Source organism: Sapajus apella, unplaced genomic scaffold (assembly GCF_009761245.1).
Source record: "Sapajus apella isolate SASKATOON/1434 unplaced genomic scaffold, GSC_monkey_1.0 scaffold1, whole genome shotgun sequence".
Lineage (NCBI taxonomy): Eukaryota > Metazoa > Chordata > Mammalia > Primates > Cebidae > Sapajus > Sapajus apella.
In genome coordinates, this window is record NW_022436941.1 from 75,795,766 (window position 1) to 75,812,976 (window position 17,211).

Consider the following 17,211-nt stretch of genomic DNA (forward strand, 5'->3'; position numbering starts at 1 on the left):
GGCTGAGGCACAAGAATCACTTGAACCCCAGGAGGTACAGGTTGCAGTAAGCTGAGATGGCACCACTGCACTCCAGACTGAGACTCTGTTTAAAAAAAAAAAAAAAGAGTTGGGCAAATGTGCTAGTGAATGTACTAAATTCATTCATTTCGTAATTCATATTAAATGTAATATGAATCTGTACTATATAATTAGGTACCTCCATTAGAACTTACAGTGTATTCAAATATTTTTGCCATGGTGCCTCTACATCCTACTCAGCTGCCTCTCCCAAAGACTTGCAGTATGCATTATGTAATCCCAAGATAGTCACTTTTCAGATATTACTTTGATTAGGCTACTTCTGACACTAGATATACCCCCTGCTAAGTCTCCAATTGTCTTTTTCTCAGGCATAGTTTCCTTCTTGAACTCAGAGACCTCCATCCTCCCTCATCTTTGCATAAAGTCCTCCTTTTCTCCTGTCAAATACTTCCTAGATGTCAAAATTCTTATTCTTTTCCACACAAGACATTACCTAACTCATACAACTGTATTTTTTAAATTGTAAGTCATTTTAATGCCTTACTGTCTTCATTAACAAATAAGGTAAAATAAGTGTAGAATAAATACAAAATTTTATACTTGCCTATTGTGAATGACTTGTAATTCTGGAAGAAGCTGGTTTTTAAACCACTGATCAAAATCAACACTGTCAAACAGCTCATAAGCAGCTAATCCGACAGCATTATATACTGAGAAGAAAATGTAAGAAAAAAATTTATAAGTTTCAGATATTAGATCTGCAAATGAGTGGATGAAACATATGTTAACGGAAACATACAATATATTAATAAGGGAAATTGTTTAAGTAGACATTTTAGAAACACTAATTATCTTACTTCATGTTTTTCCTAAATATTCCTTACTACTTTCGAATAGAAAATACAATTCATTCTAAAATATTTAAGTCTAACTATAAAAAGTATAAAATAATGAATGCTTCTAAATGGATGTAATATTTTATGATCTAGACCCTACTTAACTCTCTCCAGCCTCAACCCAACCCTTAACCTAATGTTCCAGTTAAACCAAAACAGTCACAATTCAAATTCTAACTCTGCTTCCTCTTCTTTCCTTCAAGTCTTTGTACCCACTGTGGGTACATCTCCGTGGAATGCACCACCCTCTTTCCACCAACACCTCCTCGCACATACAACTCCTACTTATCCTTGTGTTCTCCCATTACACTTCTTTAGAAATCTTTCCTTAGACACACCACACTACCTGATGATCACCACCTACTTTAGCATTAACCATCCTGTACAGCATTATTACAAAGCATTATCTATTTACTTGGTCATCTCCCCAACCAGACTGTTCCTGTATTTTAGCTACTCTTATATCTCAACGCCCTCAGCATAAAATCTACCACAAAACAGATTCTCCATCTATTAAATAAATGTTTCTAAATCACTTAACATACCAGCATCTTTGATTAACAGTGCATTCATATCTTCCACATTTGTGGGTCCTAAAAAAAATAGGTATCAATAAAAGCAAATAAAAAGTCTTTTAAAAATTTTATATTTAAACACAATGCGTCATTTCCCAATTCAATTAAGTACAACACATTTCATGGAATCAAACATGGACACAGGTATAAAGGGAAAGTCTAAGTTTTATGATTATCATTAGAGAACACAAGATTAAAAACCATTATTGCATATTTGAAAAATGTTATGACAAACAATATTCTAGAAAATATGCACCATAAAATGCTAATGTGCTATATACCACACAAATTTTTTTTTTTTTTAACTTTTTTTTGAGACAAGGTCTTGCTTTGTCACTCAGGCTGGAGTATAGTGGAGTGATCTCAGCTCACTGCAGCCTCAACCTCCTGGGCTCAAATGATCCCTCCCACCTCAGCCTCCTGAATAGCTGGGTCTACAGGTAGTCACCACCGGGCCCAGCTAATTTTCCTAATTTTTGTAGACAGAGATTTTTGCCACGTTGCCCAGGCTGGTCTGGGACTCCTGGTGAGCCACCATGCCTGGCTAACACTCACTCCTGACAACATGCTCTTCTCTAGGATACACCACCACACCTGGTATTTTTACAAGGCTTTTATTTCCTCATATCCCTATTGGTAAAAATCTCAGGTTCTGTCCCTGAGATCCTCTTTTTTTCGCCCAAGGCTCCTTATATGTACGCACTCCAAAACTATATCTCTATCTCCTACCATTTCTAATGAAGTAATTGTTTCCTTGTTATTAAGGCTCAAAAGGTTAGGATCATCTTTTGATTGCTTTTCCTTGCCTAGCACATTCAGTCAGTTGCCAAAAGTCAATCAAGTAATAACCATTAACGAATATGCCCAGCACTGGGAATAAAGTAAACAAAAGAGACATGACCAATGCCCCTAGGACTTACAGTCCAGCAGAAAAGACAGAAATCATAAGTCAATGTTAGTTAGCAGGCAGATAATTACTTGTATACAAAGTGCAATGATCAAGTGTCAAAAATTTACATCATCATTCTCTCTCAAATCCATCATCAATTCTTTCCATTCCCATTGATACCATTCTAAGAGAGGCTAACACTTACTATTTAAACCTTTTCTCACTATTTCTCACAACATGCTACAGACAGACTTTCTGCAAGCAGTATGATTGCTGTTTTGCTTATACTGCTATTGAATTTATTACAGGAAAATTTAACTATCATTTTCCAAACTATAATTCATGGCCTATCTCAAATACCACCCCTTTGGAAAATAACACATTCTGTTTTTCTCAAATTCATATTCATTATATGACCCAAGAAATAGCAAATTATACACTGTAGGCACTCAGACTATTTCTTAACTAAACATTAAATAGATCAACTCAAAGGTAAATGCAAAATACGCCTTACCTTGAAGGGTTTGCATCATTTCTAGAAGTACAGGAGTAAGAGTCTGATTATATTCATGGAATATATCTATAAATAATACTTCAGTGCATGGCTGGAGAGGGAAAAAGACAAATTTCTCATTCAAACAGCTGTACACTATATTGACTAATTCTATAATAAAGCAAATACTCAATTTTAAAGTTCTAAAACTGTGAAAATGTTTCTAACTTTTGATTTGGTAAAAAAAAAAAAAGGTAAGATTAACATTTTTGTAACCAACACAATGGAAAATCAAATCAAATCATAGAAGTTTATTTCCTTATTTCAATTATTTCTCATTATACATTCAAAAACTTAAAACTATGGAGAGCAAAGTGTACATTTTAATCATACCTTAAATTTAAAAGGCATTCTGTAGCCACTCGTTTATAGTTCAGCACTATAAATAGCTGACTATCCAAGATTTAACATGTTAAAAATTACGTTTTTTGGTTTTTTTTTTTTTTTTTTAAGATAAAGTCTCGCTCTGTCGCCAGGCTAGAGTGCAGTGGCACAATCTCGGCTCACTACAACCTCCGCCTCTGAGGTTCAAGTGATTCTCCTGCCTCAGCCTCCCAAGTAGCTGGGACTGCAGGTGTGTGCCACCATGCCCAGATAATTTTTGTATTTTTAGTAGAGACAGGGTTTCACCATCTTGGCCAGGATGGTCTGGATCTCCTGACCCTGTGATCCACCTGCCTCAGCCTCACAAAGTACTGGGATTACAGGCGTGAGCCACTGCGCTCAGCCAAAAATTATGTATTTTCTTAGCAATGATAAAATAAGCAAAAACAGGAACTCCAATTTGCCAAATAAAGTAGCATTTCTCTTAACAAACACAAGCAGTAACAGAAATCAGTGTCAACTACATTTAAAAAAATGATTCATTTGGTTCTTAAAATTACTGAATCATTTCACACTGCATGCTGGTATCAAAACATCTCAAGTACCCCATAAATATGTACACCTACTATGTAACCACAAAAAATTTTTTAAATAATTTTTTAAAATTTAAAGAAATCAAAATTGAATCACTAGATGGTTCACAATATTTAATTTTTTAATTAAATTTTTAAGGTATTGTGTCGTGTTTTAAAAGGAACATTATACACACTGAAATACGGTCAGAGGCTATGTCATCTCAGATATCTACTTCAAAATCATCAACATTAGGGGATGTTTACAGGAAGCTAAAGCAGACGTGAGTTGATAACTAATAAACTATGTTATCATGAAGGGCTCATGTTATTCTATTTTTTAATATGTTTAAGCTTCTCCATAAGAGAAACTTTTAAACATTAAAAAAATGAAATTTTTTAAAGTTTTAAAATCACCAGTAATCTCTGGTTGACAGCTCTATGAGTCTAAAAACATTAAGGTAACATTTTTAGAAAACAAATAGCAAATTATGTAAATTATGTAAGCTCAAGTCTTAACAAAAAGAACAGGTCAAACACCACATCTGGCAATGGCAAAACATCTGTCATATTAATAAATGTGTTGTAAAAGAATCCTATAACTGAAAGCAATGGGCTAGTCTCTCAGAGTCACACTAAGTGGTAAGAGAAATAACAAGCCAAAAGAAGCTTTACTAATGAAATATGTAGAAGAAAAGAGCTCTAGTTTAAGAGTGGCAGCTTTTACTTTGACATTTTCTATTGGTAAAATGACAATTATTCCCATGCAATGTACTAAAAGATAAAGAAAAAATTCATTTTGAAACCCCAAGTTAACCAAAAAAACTCAGATTAAACTTCATAATGTAATATGAATATAGTTCTTACAAAGTTTCTTATGAACAGTTTCTTATCTGTCTGACTTAATGTTTGGAATCTTTAATGTCTCTTTTAAGAGACAGGGTTGATATGATCATGACACAGTGCGGCCTCAACCTCTTGGGCTGAAACGATCCTCCTGCCTCAGACTCTTGAATAGCTGGAACTATAGGTATGCGCCACCACTCTGGTCTTTTTTTTTTTTTTTTTTTTTTTTTTTTTTTTTAACTTTTTGTAGAGACAGGATCTCGCTACGTTGACCTTGAACTTCTGGCCTCAATCGCTCCTCCTGCCTTGGCTTCACCAGGATTAAGATGTGAACCACCACTCCCAGCTAACGTTTGGAATCTTTAATAGAGTACCATTCTCTACTAAGAGCTTTAGAAGGATTAAGCTTTCCCCTATCAATTTTTCCTTCAATTAATACTTACCCTCAAACTATATTTCCAAGAATCTCCTCCTGTTTCTTCCACTGCTGCAATTAAAAATATGTAAACATTTTCAACACCTTGGTTCAGAAATCAAAGATGTGAATAACATCAGTATAATATTTCTGTGGACTGTTTTAAACATAATATTAAGAGCAAATCCTAGGGAACACAGGCCTTACAAAGATTTTGTTACCGTATACTATAGATCGCAGCTGTGTATCTCAACAGTCATCTAGTAAGTGCTTACTCTATCCATAAGCATTCTCATTTTCAATAAAAATTCTTTATGGAAAAAAGCTCAAAGTACTTGTCATTTCCAGGGTATCTGCTATCACCTGATCCAATATCACTATAATTCTGAGAATCATTTCATTTCAATACAGTAATCACGTTTCACTAGTTACAATGATTAGTCACACTATCCATAAATTTCTGGTATTTATATTTCATATAAAGTCATATACTTCAGGGCTTTTAAAAATTTAGGGACTCAATGCTTCATATGGCAATATTCTATGTATTACATAAAGAAAGCAAATTGAAACAACGTGTTTCAGGGAAAAAAAAAAGAAAAGACGTGTGTTGTATAATACAATACTATATTAAAACTAAAATTATTTTTAAAAACCAAAAGGATAATGAAGATAAGTTATTGCAAAAACTTTCAGGCACTCTTAAAATATTAGGAAACGTGTAACTACACAAGGGCATCCAGTCAAAGGGAAAAGGGAAGCTAAAATCTAGGTATGTCCCACTATAGCTTAAATCACATACAAGTACTATATTACAACATGATTCCTTGATTTTCTATAGCAAGGGTTGCAATAGACTTAGTCTACTCATTTACCTAGTACTAAAATTCAAACAGCTATAAAGATGTCCTGTCCAAAAAAAAATCTATTCATCAAAAACTCTCCGAATTTCTTTGTTAAGAATTTTTACAAATAAAAGAAAAAAATATGCAATGAAGCACAAAGTAGAAACTGACCTGATAATAGAGAGTTAATTTTGTATTTTTGTTTGAAACTACCTATTTGTAAAAGAATCTAAAAACTAAAAAGGTCTTTTTTTGGACAAAATTCTATATCCTATTTGTATAAGTGATTCATTTTCTGCGTCTCAATTTGTCATAATGGATAACAAAGAAAGAATAAGTTAATTTAAAAAAACTAAGATTCCCAGATCAAAAGTGCTGTATGAAAATATACTATTATACCTATCACTCAAACACGTATTTATAGAAGGGGGAGAAAAGCCATGCTAATGCTAAAAAATTAATTCTTACTAAAGCCTTCTGGGTCTTCTTCCCACATTGTCAGTTCTTCTTCAGTTAACAGAAAATAATGAGAGACTAATCTTCTACATATCTCTGTCAAAGTAGGATATGTGAAGAATGCCATCTTAATCTTATGGGCTTCAAGAGTTTCAGGGCTGCTATCTAGAAAAATGAAATTTCCAAGTTAATTGTATAGCCAAATATTGTAACTACATTGAATTATGTAACTTAAATATATAAAAAATATACTCTCAGGGAAAAAGTTATACTTGTGTATAAATTTTGATTTTTTTTATAAACAAATCTCAAAGATACCTTTTCCTTATAACACACCCACATTATTCCTGCCTCTGTCTTACCATTACAGCTTGGATACTACCATGCAATACAATCACAGCATATTGAAATGGCTTCCTCATATGTAGAGGGTATGTTTCTCTCTCTCCCTACCAACAAGACTTCTTCATTCATCTTGGCACACATGCATATGAATGAACTCCAAATAATATAACAATTTAACCTGTCTAGAAGCAATCACATTTTATATAAAGTCGGAGAGAGCTTTTATTTGTTCAAATGAATACAGCCTACAACATAAGCTGCAGTGATGACTATAGTACCTAATTCTTAAAATCTCTAAGCTTCAATCACTTTATTGTACTACAAAAAAACGGCTTATTAAATGCACTATCTTGTTTTTTAAAGCTAGTATAAACATACTAAAGCCTATAATCCCTATCTTTATTTCATGTCCCAGCAACAATTTATTTTTCAAACTAAAACAAATAAAATTTTCTAAAAATTTATAAATATAGCAATTATATCACACTTAAGGTTAAAGTAATATTTAAAACTGCCAGTAAAGCAATTACCTTCAAAATTTTTGGATGGCTTATAAGCATAATTTTTGACAATCATCTTAATAAGATTCATACACTGGACAATGAATCGTTCAAAGGTAACGCCTTCACCAACTTCTGTAAAAACATAGCTTACAGAAAATTCCAGTGATCTCTGAATTAGAGGAGTAAATGAAAAGGGATGCTGATCTAAGAAGTCCAAAAGCTGTTAAAAAAAAAAAAATCAACATGTATTTTCCCCAAATTCATATTGGAACATAATCACCCCAATTATAACTTTACTAATAATCATTAGGCAAGTTTGAACCTTAACGTGGAGTCCATGTTCACTCAGTTTTACATGTATCATAACCCTTCTTGGGGTACATCCCATAATGTGGATTATATTAGATTATACCTCTTAATAAGAACTATCATTTTCAGTACAGAAACCAAAACAAACCCAAACATACACAATTTTATAACAATGGGTAAATATGATACAAAATGCTTAAATGTACAACAGACAGACCTTAAAACATAACAGACTAATGGAAATAATCTAAATATTATCCTGCCTTTTCCATATTAATTGTATTTTAATGTATCAAGTAGTTGATGAGGGAGATGTCTTCTTTATAGAAGAATTTCAGCTAATAAATGCAAAAGGAATAACAGAATTAGAATGCCATCATTTCGTAACTCCTAATCAAATGGGTGTAGGCAAATGATGATCAACAGCTGTTAAGAGAAAAGATGCTAAGGAAAATTGATAGATCACTCATTAAAGTTAGCCACAGAAAAGACAATCAGACACTGTGTGCCACACTGCATGTGTGCATGTCATGCAATACAGAGCAACACTTATAATGTATTCTTGCCATCCCTGCTCTATCCCTACAAAAAAGCCTGAAAGTGACTAAGCCTCTACATCTAACTACCAGCTTATAAGAAATACGGGGGGAGGAGTAGGAGAAGTGTGGAGACTAAAGAACATGTAAAAAAAAGCATGTGGAGATACAAGCAATCAAATTCGAAACATGAAAAAGTACAGAAAATTACCTGTTACCTCAAAAATTAATAGCAAGGAAATCAAACAGATAGAAAGGAAGCTGACACGACTTGAATCCTGATTCAAACAAACTATAAAAAATGCATGAGACACTCAGAGAAATCTAAAATCTGACTAGATATTTAAATGATGTTAAGAAGTTATTAATATTTTTTAAAATACAATAATTGTGTTAAGATTCTATTTAAAAAACAAAACAAAACAAAACAGGCCAAGCGTGGTGGCACATGACTGTAATCTCAGCACTTTGGGAGGCGAGGGTGGGTAGATCACTGGAGCCCAGAAGTTCAGGACCAGCCTGGGCAACAAGGCAAAACCCTGTCTCTACCAAAAATACAAAAAGTTAGCTGGGCATGGTGACATGCACCTCTAGTCTCAGCTACTCGGGAGGCTGAGGTGGAAGGATCGCTTGAGTCTGCAAGACAGAGGTTGCAGTGAGTCAAGATCACACTACTGCACTCCAGCCTGAGTGACAGGGTGAGACCCCATCTCAGAAAACAAACATACACAAAACAAAACAACCCTACCACTTAAAGAAACTCAAATATTTACAAATAATGCTAGATAATATCTGGGATTTGCTTTAAAATAACCAGCAAGGATGGGAGGGGAAAGAAGCACACAAAGTAACACTGATCATGGCCACAGGTTGATAACTGTTGCTGAGTGATGATCTCATGAAGACTCAAAGTTACTCAATTCTACTTAGAGTAACTTTATTCTATTTTGAAATTTTCCAATTTAAAAAGTTTTAATAAAATCAGAGATCATAGATATAAATTTCATAAATGAAATTGCTTCCAACTTGTTATGTAAAGTAAAATAAATTACAGATACCAACTATCCATGTCATCACCTTAAGAAACAATAGAAAGAACTGAAAAATCTCACAGCTAAATAAATGTGTTTTCTAAAACAGATCATCTAAATAATACTTTCTAAATTTTACTTATGTCATTGATATACTGAGTAGGGGATGTGAGGGAGCAGAGCTGCAGGCAAGTGTCAGTGATGTATACTATATAGTCCCCTTTGACTAAGCACATCATCCTGTTTGCTTTGTGTTTTTTTAACAGTGGATCTGAGTCAATTTTATACTGTATCTTGGAAGATTAGGTGGGCTTTTGTTGTTGAGGTTACATGGAACAAAAGAAATGAAGACAACAGAAAGTAAAGGGAATTACTACCTAAAACACAAAGACAAAAACCAGCTCATTTCTGCTCCTTTTCTCCCCTCCCAGGGAATAAGCAACCCCTACCCTATTATGGAAGCTTTAACTAAAAAGGGAAAACAGATTACAGATTTAGATATCCCCACCTGTCTGCAAGTACCTATTTTAGTGCAAGCAGTCCCCAGCTAGGTCTTTCTAACTGCTGTAACCCAATTCTTTGCACTTCTCCCAATCCTACAACCCCCAAATTTCATAAAAATTAATGTTTTATAAAATATAATTATACACACTGCATACCACAGAACACCCCCTATAATTCCAATCAACAGATGTTTAGTATGAAGACAGTGTTATAGTCATTTGGAATATACTAACTTCCTGATATTATACTGTCTGCTACATTCGATCTACTTCTAGCTGAACTGCACTGCTATCTTCTTTATCTCCACTTTCTCCAGTGGGTCAAGGAATAATAAGCTTTAGAGAAATCAAATGTTTTAATATCTATTAGAATTGATTTTTCATACATCATGGTGACTTATACATTATGAAACATGGTATATAAATTTAATTATATGCATTCTAAAGTACATACAAAAGCAATTTTTCAGCTTTCCTATTAGGAATCAGAACATAGGTTTCCTTACACTAAAGTGAAAATGTATGGTTATAAAAATATCAATTTCCTTTCTAAATCTGAATATGTGTATTATATTTGAGAAAACAAGTTTTTAAAAAACTTACCACTTTAGTAAAAAGAATGATGGTCTTTTCCAGTCTATCTCTACACACATTATCTGTACCTATATTTCTACCTGTTAAAATACATTATAAAATTTTAGTAGAAGTTAATAATATTCCATAAGTTTACAACCAAGACAACACCAAAACTTTTATAAAAATAATATTGCTGGTTTTATTTTTGGTTAATTTGCATTATGAATTCATTATTTAAAAAGCAATACCAAGATTTACACTGAATAACAGACACAGTAGCCCTCTGTGCCATATTATACAAAATTAACCCTAGTATATGAACTGAACACACTTTTACAGTAAAAGGATAGTCATTTTGGCAATGAAACATGGATAACATTCAAAAACTAAATGTTATAGTTAAAGCATTTTTCAAGCAACATACATGTGTAAAATAAAGCGCTCAAAGAGTAACATACTCATTATCATTTTTCCTATATCTTCTGACAAATTTATTCTGATAACTTCCCTGTTGTGATTTTTTTTTTGTACATTCAGAACAATGTCCACCAGCTCTTCAGCTACTCTGCTCTCTAATAATATTATTCATATTCTGTTTGTTCATTTATCTTATTCTCTCCTGGAAGGGCTTATATTCTTCCTTCTGCTACACCCACAGGGATGGCCAGAGAAAAATGACTATTTTCAGAAAACTTAACTACATAGTATGAACATTCCTATTCATCTTTGCATTCACAGGACCCAGAACAGTTCTGGCAACGGGCTCAACAATGTTTCACTAAATTGAAACTGACTAACATAAAACAATCAACAACTCCTTAAAAGTGAGTAGACTAAGATATCTTCTTAGGATAGCAAGTCCCCAAACACACACACACACACACACACACACACACACACACACACACACTTTTTATGTGTATGTCCAAATAAAGGCGCTTACAATCACATGGAAGAAGATGATAACAAACAGACCGCCAGTAAAATACAACACAAATACAACTGCTGCAGTCTCTCATGTGGGGTAGCGGATTACAAAGGGTGGTAAAGATAAGTCAGTAGAGGTTAATTAACAAGGGATTTACAAAATGAAACTGTCATTTAAGGAAATTTATATCACAGTGATATGCAACAAACACTAAAAGCAAGAGGCTACAAGAAGTCTAAACAGGATCTGGCATACAATCTATAGATAATATTTGTTAAACATCTGACTGCTGTGAATGTCTGGCTGGAAAGGGGTAGCCACAGTAAAACATAGAAAGAGGAATGAACACAAAATAGATTTTTTTTTTTTTTGAGATAGGGTTTGTTGTCACCCAGACTGAAGTGCAGTGGTGAGATCACTGCTCACTGCAGCCTCGACCTCCCACGCTCAATCAATTCTTCCCAAGTAGCTGGGACTACATGCATACGCCATCATGCCTGGCTAACTTTTTAATATTTTTTGTATTGAGAGGGTTTCATCATGTTGCCCAGGCTGATCTCCAGTTCCTGAGCTCAAGTGATCCACTCACCTTAGCCTCCCAAAGTGCTGGGATTACAGGCATGAGTCACCACGCCTGGCCTCAGGGAAATCTTTTTTTTTAAAATCTGTTTTGGCCAGGCAACATGGCTCACACCTGTAATTCCAACACTTTGGGAGATGAAGGTGGGCAGATCACTTTAGCCCAGGAGTTTGAGACCAGCCTGGCAACATGGCAAACTCCCTTCCACTCAATACCAATACAGTAGTCCCCTCTTAGTTTTGCTTTCCACAGGAAAATAACTAGTTTCAGGTGCCTGCAGCCAACTGCAATCCAAAAATATTAAATAGAAAATTCCAGAAATAAACAATTCTTAAGTTTTATATTGTGCACCATTCTGAGTATGGTGATAAATCTCAAGCTGGTCCACTCTGTTCTGACCCAGACGAGAATCCTCCCTTTGTCCAGTATATCCAGGCTATGTATACTACCCGCCTGTTGATCACTTAGTAGCCATTTCGGATATTAACTCGAAAAAGTATAGTACACATAGGGTCTAGTACTATCTGTGGTTTCAGGCATCAACTGTAGGTCTTGGATCGTAGTCCAAGGAGGGACTCCTGTATATGAGACAAAGGCTAAGCTTCTAACTTCAGAAAGTTGACAGAAAATACTCATTTTAGCTATATATAGGATCTCTGCAGCTATCAAGTGCTCACTTGGGGTAACTAGACAAGACATTTTCTCCAGATTTACAAGTGCGCAACAGAAGCTAATAATGAATAAGCATCTATTAATCCTTCGTTAATCCTAGTTATTAATGAATAATCTATTAACGAATAAAAATTCTACAGTAAAAAGGACTGTAATGAAAGTACTTACTGCATTCCAGAAACTGTTTTAGACGTACAAATATTCCATGTAAAAAACCCTAGAAAAGAATATTATTTTATTTTTAAGTGTATCAATTCGTTGTTACAAACATTTACCTTGTACCTTTCTCATGGATACCAAAACAAATCTATCACATCACTTAAAAAAATCAGCTGAAGAAAAATAAGTTAAAATTAGGAAAAAAAAAATTCACTATTATAAACAAGTCTCCCAAAAGAAAATAACTATAGTGTTTCATATATTCAATCTCTCATTTAGTTACATGAATCATTTTGCAATAAATAAAAACTCACCTTTTAAGAATCCTGTTTCACTAAACACTCTCTATGCTCCTTACTCTGCTTTAATTTTTCTTCATAGGCCTTAAATCCATTGACATATTGTATTTGTCCATTTATTATGTGACTCTTCTCATTAGAATGTAAGCTCCTTGAGAGCCAGAACTTTGCACTGTTTACTGCTTTATCCCAGAATCCTGGAACAGTGTTTGGCAATAACCACAGTTCTTAACTTTAGTATATGACACATTAGTCCTCAGATACTAGTATTAGATAGGCATCAACATATACCAGCTAGGTCTAATGGACGCTTATTTTTGAAAACATATTCTAAGATACATTTTGAGTAATTAATAGGAGTAAATATAAAGAAACAGTAAAAAAAAAAAAAAAAAAACTTAAAATTTTAATAAGAATTTAAACATAGAAGACATCTTTGTATCAATAAATGTTGATATATAAATATCATAAAAGATGTCACATACTCTATTAGCAAATGAGGTAGTCATGAAATACTGGATGATGGTGGCTTTCCTGGAAAATAACTCAAGAATGCACATTTCCTCTCTGTCCTCAGAAATACGTTATTCATTCATCAATTCTTGAGTTTGAGAAAATTCAACTAGGATACCATTAGGACTTAGTGTCTGAGATTTTACTTACACAATCAATTTCAGTGTTATCAGATAGAGTCAAGAGTACTGCTCTCAGACTCTGAATATCCATCCACTGACTCATCAAAAAATTAGTAAACCTCTTTCTCTGTCAATTTTCTTCCTTCTCTCTGTCATTTTAGGGAGAAAATGTAAAATTCTGAATTCTCAACTGTATTAAATAAAAGCTAAAAGCAGAGTAAAATGAGCGTTTCCAGTCTTCCTTTATGCCTTCTGGAAACTTGATGCAATAAAATAGGCAATACAATTTAAAAAGGGAAGAAAACTTCAGGATGATAACTTCACTACTGCATCATCTTCCATTTTCATACTATTTCTGTCTTTTTAAAGCATAGTTGACAATAATTGATAATGAAAAGTAACAAGAGAACAATGAAACAGCAAAAGGTTTCATTAGAAAAGAATAAGATCACTCAGATCCCACATGTATCTTAAATTTATAAAAGGGTCCAATAGTCCTATTCTCCAAAGAAAGTAGAAAATTACAAAGGCCATTAATTTTAAAGGCCATTAAATCAATGTGCCTGCTTCCAGAGCCCAAAATCTCACCACTGTCATATATTGTTTCTTTAGCATCTTTTAAGCTTTAGGTTATTTTTAACATTTTTAGATGAGGACGGTGGCTCATGCCTGTAATCCCAGCAATTTGGGAGGCCAAGGCAGGTGGATCACATGAGGTCAGGAGTTCGAGACCAGCCTGGCCAACATGGTGAAACCCCGTCTCTACTAAAAATACAAAAAATTTGCTGGGTGTGATGGCAGTGCCTGTAATCCCAGCTACTCCGGAGGCTGAGGCCGAATAATTGCTTCACCTTGAGAGGCAGAGGTTGCCGTGAGCCGAGATCATGCCATTGCACTCCAGCTTGGGTGACAGAGTGAGACTGTCTCAAAAAAAAAAAGAAAAAAAAAAGATTTTTATATTATTTGAAACATTGTCCTTAATTTGTTAAAAATTTTATTCTCCAATTAACTGCATTAGAGTCAAGATTGCTAAACTAAGGCATTTATAACTGAGTAAAGGTTGACATATGATTTACGCAGACAGGAGACTCTCAAGGGAAACCAAGCTCACATAGTATGGATGATATCCAGTGTAAACTATTATTTCACCTTATAGAGATATAATTCAAACCAATTTGTTTTCATTTAAAAGATAAGGAAATGGGTGAGGTGGCTCATGCCTGTAATCCCAGCACTATGGGAGGCCAAGGCAGGCAGATTACCAGAAGTCGGGAGTTTGAGATCAGCCTGATCAACATGAAGAAACCCCATCACTACTAAAAATACAAAATTAGCCAGGTGTGGTAGTGTGTGCCTATAATCCTAGCTACTCGGGAGGCTAAGGCAGGAGAATCGCTTGAAAGCAGGAGGCGGAGGTTGGGGTGAGCCGAGACTGCACCATTGCACTACATACAGCATAGGCAAGAAGAGTGAAACTCCGTCTCAAAAAAAAAAAAAAAAAAGATAAAGATAATATTCTAGTTAATATAATAAGGGTAATATTGTACATAATTCCTGACACTTTTGATATATTGCTTCTAAAATAAAGGATGTATTCATTAAACAAATAACTATTGAGAATTTACTATTTATTTACTATGACTGTTCCAAGCTCCGAGTCACGGTAAACAAAACAAAGTCCCTCCCTTCACGGAATTTGCACATTCTAGTTAGGGAATTGAAAGAGAATGGTCAGGTTGGTTTCTCGAAAACCATTTTTTGACAGTATGGCAATTAAAATGTATCTGGATTTAAATTGATGCTTGATATACCTTTCAGTAATTTGATAATATGTATCAATACTGTGAACGTGCATAAGCTTAACCTAACATTTTCAATTCTAGGAATTTATCCTAAAGAGATTAGAAAACCACATAAGTGACCCAAATGTTCACTCCATATCTTTTATCAAAAATGAAAAACTGAGAACCTATATGCCCATCAACAGATGACTAAGTATAAGAATCCTATATTAATATCTTTTTAAAAAAAATTAATCTATTGACATTAATCATATGAATATACTATACAATCATTTTTAAAGTGACATGTAACAATATAACTGACAAGGGAAAATATCTATAATATGCTGAGTTTGTTTTTTAAAATGCTAGTAAGGAAACAAGATGTAAATATGATCCCATTAATATCAAACTGAGTGAGAAGGTCTATCCAAAAGAATATGAATAAAATGTATTCAAGAATATTTACAAACTTTACCATTATCTCTAAAGGGTAAGATTATAAATGATTTTTTAGTTTCTTTTTCTGAAATTCTTAACTTAAAAAAAAAATGTAAATTTTCAAAAGATGAAATAACCATCACATTATTATGATGTCTATTAATGGGTTTTAAACTCTTCTAACAATAATTTCAATCAAATCTCATCAATATACAAAAAATACTATTTTTTTAATGGTTCTGGTCAGATCTAATAGGAGAGACCCAAAGATCCAATTAGATTTCTTTTTTCAACTCCTGAGCAACACCCAAAGCAACTTACAAAAAAGCAATGTTTTACCTAAGCTAAATTTAATGTGAAAACTAACACAGATCTAAGTAAGTATACTAAAATGCCATTTCATTTATAGAAAGCAAATGCAATGAGGCTGAGCACAGTCACACCTGAAATCCCAGCACTTTGGGAGGCCAAAGAGGCGGATCACTTGAGGCCAGGAGTTCGAGATCAGCTGGCCAAAATGGTGAAACTAAAAATACAAAAATTAGCTGGGCATGGTGGCATGTGCCTGTAATCCCCGGTACTTGGGAGCCGGAGGCAGGAGAATGCATGAACCCAGAAGGCAAAGGTGCAGTAAGACAAGATCGCGCCAGCCTGGGTGACTTCACTCTAGCCTGGGTGACAGAGCAAAACTCTGTCTCAGAAAAAAAAAAAGTAACTACATGTTTGCATAGAAAAAGCAGATGGCTATCTACAATGAAGATATATCACAACTTATGATCAATTTATTGACAAGGTTTTTCTCTCATATATTTATTTTTTTAATTGATTGCAAAGAGCATCTATTAATGTTATGATTAGACCAAAAAAAGCAAATTTATTTTAAATACACAAAAACAAAGAAAAATATTAACTATATAAATAATATCTATAGTGTGCTTGGTAATGTTATAACAGCATTCAAATTCACAAGAGTTTATTTTAAATTCAAATTAACTCTCAATGTACCATGGCATCTTGAGAAATATCCTGGACCTATTTCCTCTCCTTCACACAAAAGCCACTTTGATGTAGTGAAAACAAACCAGAAGTCTAAAAGTCAGAATGGTAAAAAACTAGATGATCACTTAAGAAAAGTTCTTCTAATTGAATGCCAAATAAAAAGAGCACTCTTTTAAACATTCAGGAAAATACCTTTCTCAAAGTTACGGTTAATTACTTCGATCACTTACCATCACCTCCATATTTTTATGAGGTTCCACAAATCCATTAACAGTTAACTTACGCAGCACTGAAAAGCAAAAGCAAACTTTACTTAGATCTTATTTCATCCAACTAAAATCACAATCACAATAAAGATTCGGAATCACAAAACCTAACTAAGCTAGGAGGTTAATCTGGGTTAGAAAGTTAACTCCTGGTCATTTGGTTGGGAAATTAGTGGGAAGGATGGAACTAACGTCTAGTTCTTCTGACTCACAAAAGCAGTGTTCTTTTAACTTACTGTAACTACTCTCATGT

The 17,211-nt window shown here is 33.9% G+C and overlaps 1 protein-coding gene across 4 annotated transcripts in view; it reads right to left on the reverse strand.

Moving 5' to 3' along the window:
* IPO11 (importin 11) overlaps positions 1 to 17,211 on the reverse strand; it is a 209,311-nt gene that overhangs the window by 136,593 nt on the left and 55,507 nt on the right. For all 4 annotated transcript variants that reach the window (XM_032279909.1, XM_032279919.1, XM_032279928.1 and 1 more), the window contains 9 exons: positions 16,923 to 16,981; positions 12,547 to 12,595; positions 10,226 to 10,296; positions 7,271 to 7,463; positions 6,408 to 6,560; positions 5,123 to 5,166; positions 2,899 to 2,989; positions 1,466 to 1,513; positions 629 to 734 (listed from right to left, as the gene is read on the reverse strand). In XM_032279909.1, the coding sequence (XP_032135800.1) occupies positions 629 to 734; positions 1,466 to 1,513; positions 2,899 to 2,989; positions 5,123 to 5,166; positions 6,408 to 6,560; positions 7,271 to 7,463; positions 10,226 to 10,296; positions 12,547 to 12,595; positions 16,923 to 16,981 (814 nt within the window). The remainder of the gene's footprint in view (positions 1 to 628; positions 735 to 1,465; positions 1,514 to 2,898; positions 2,990 to 5,122; positions 5,167 to 6,407; positions 6,561 to 7,270; positions 7,464 to 10,225; positions 10,297 to 12,546; positions 12,596 to 16,922; positions 16,982 to 17,211) is intronic.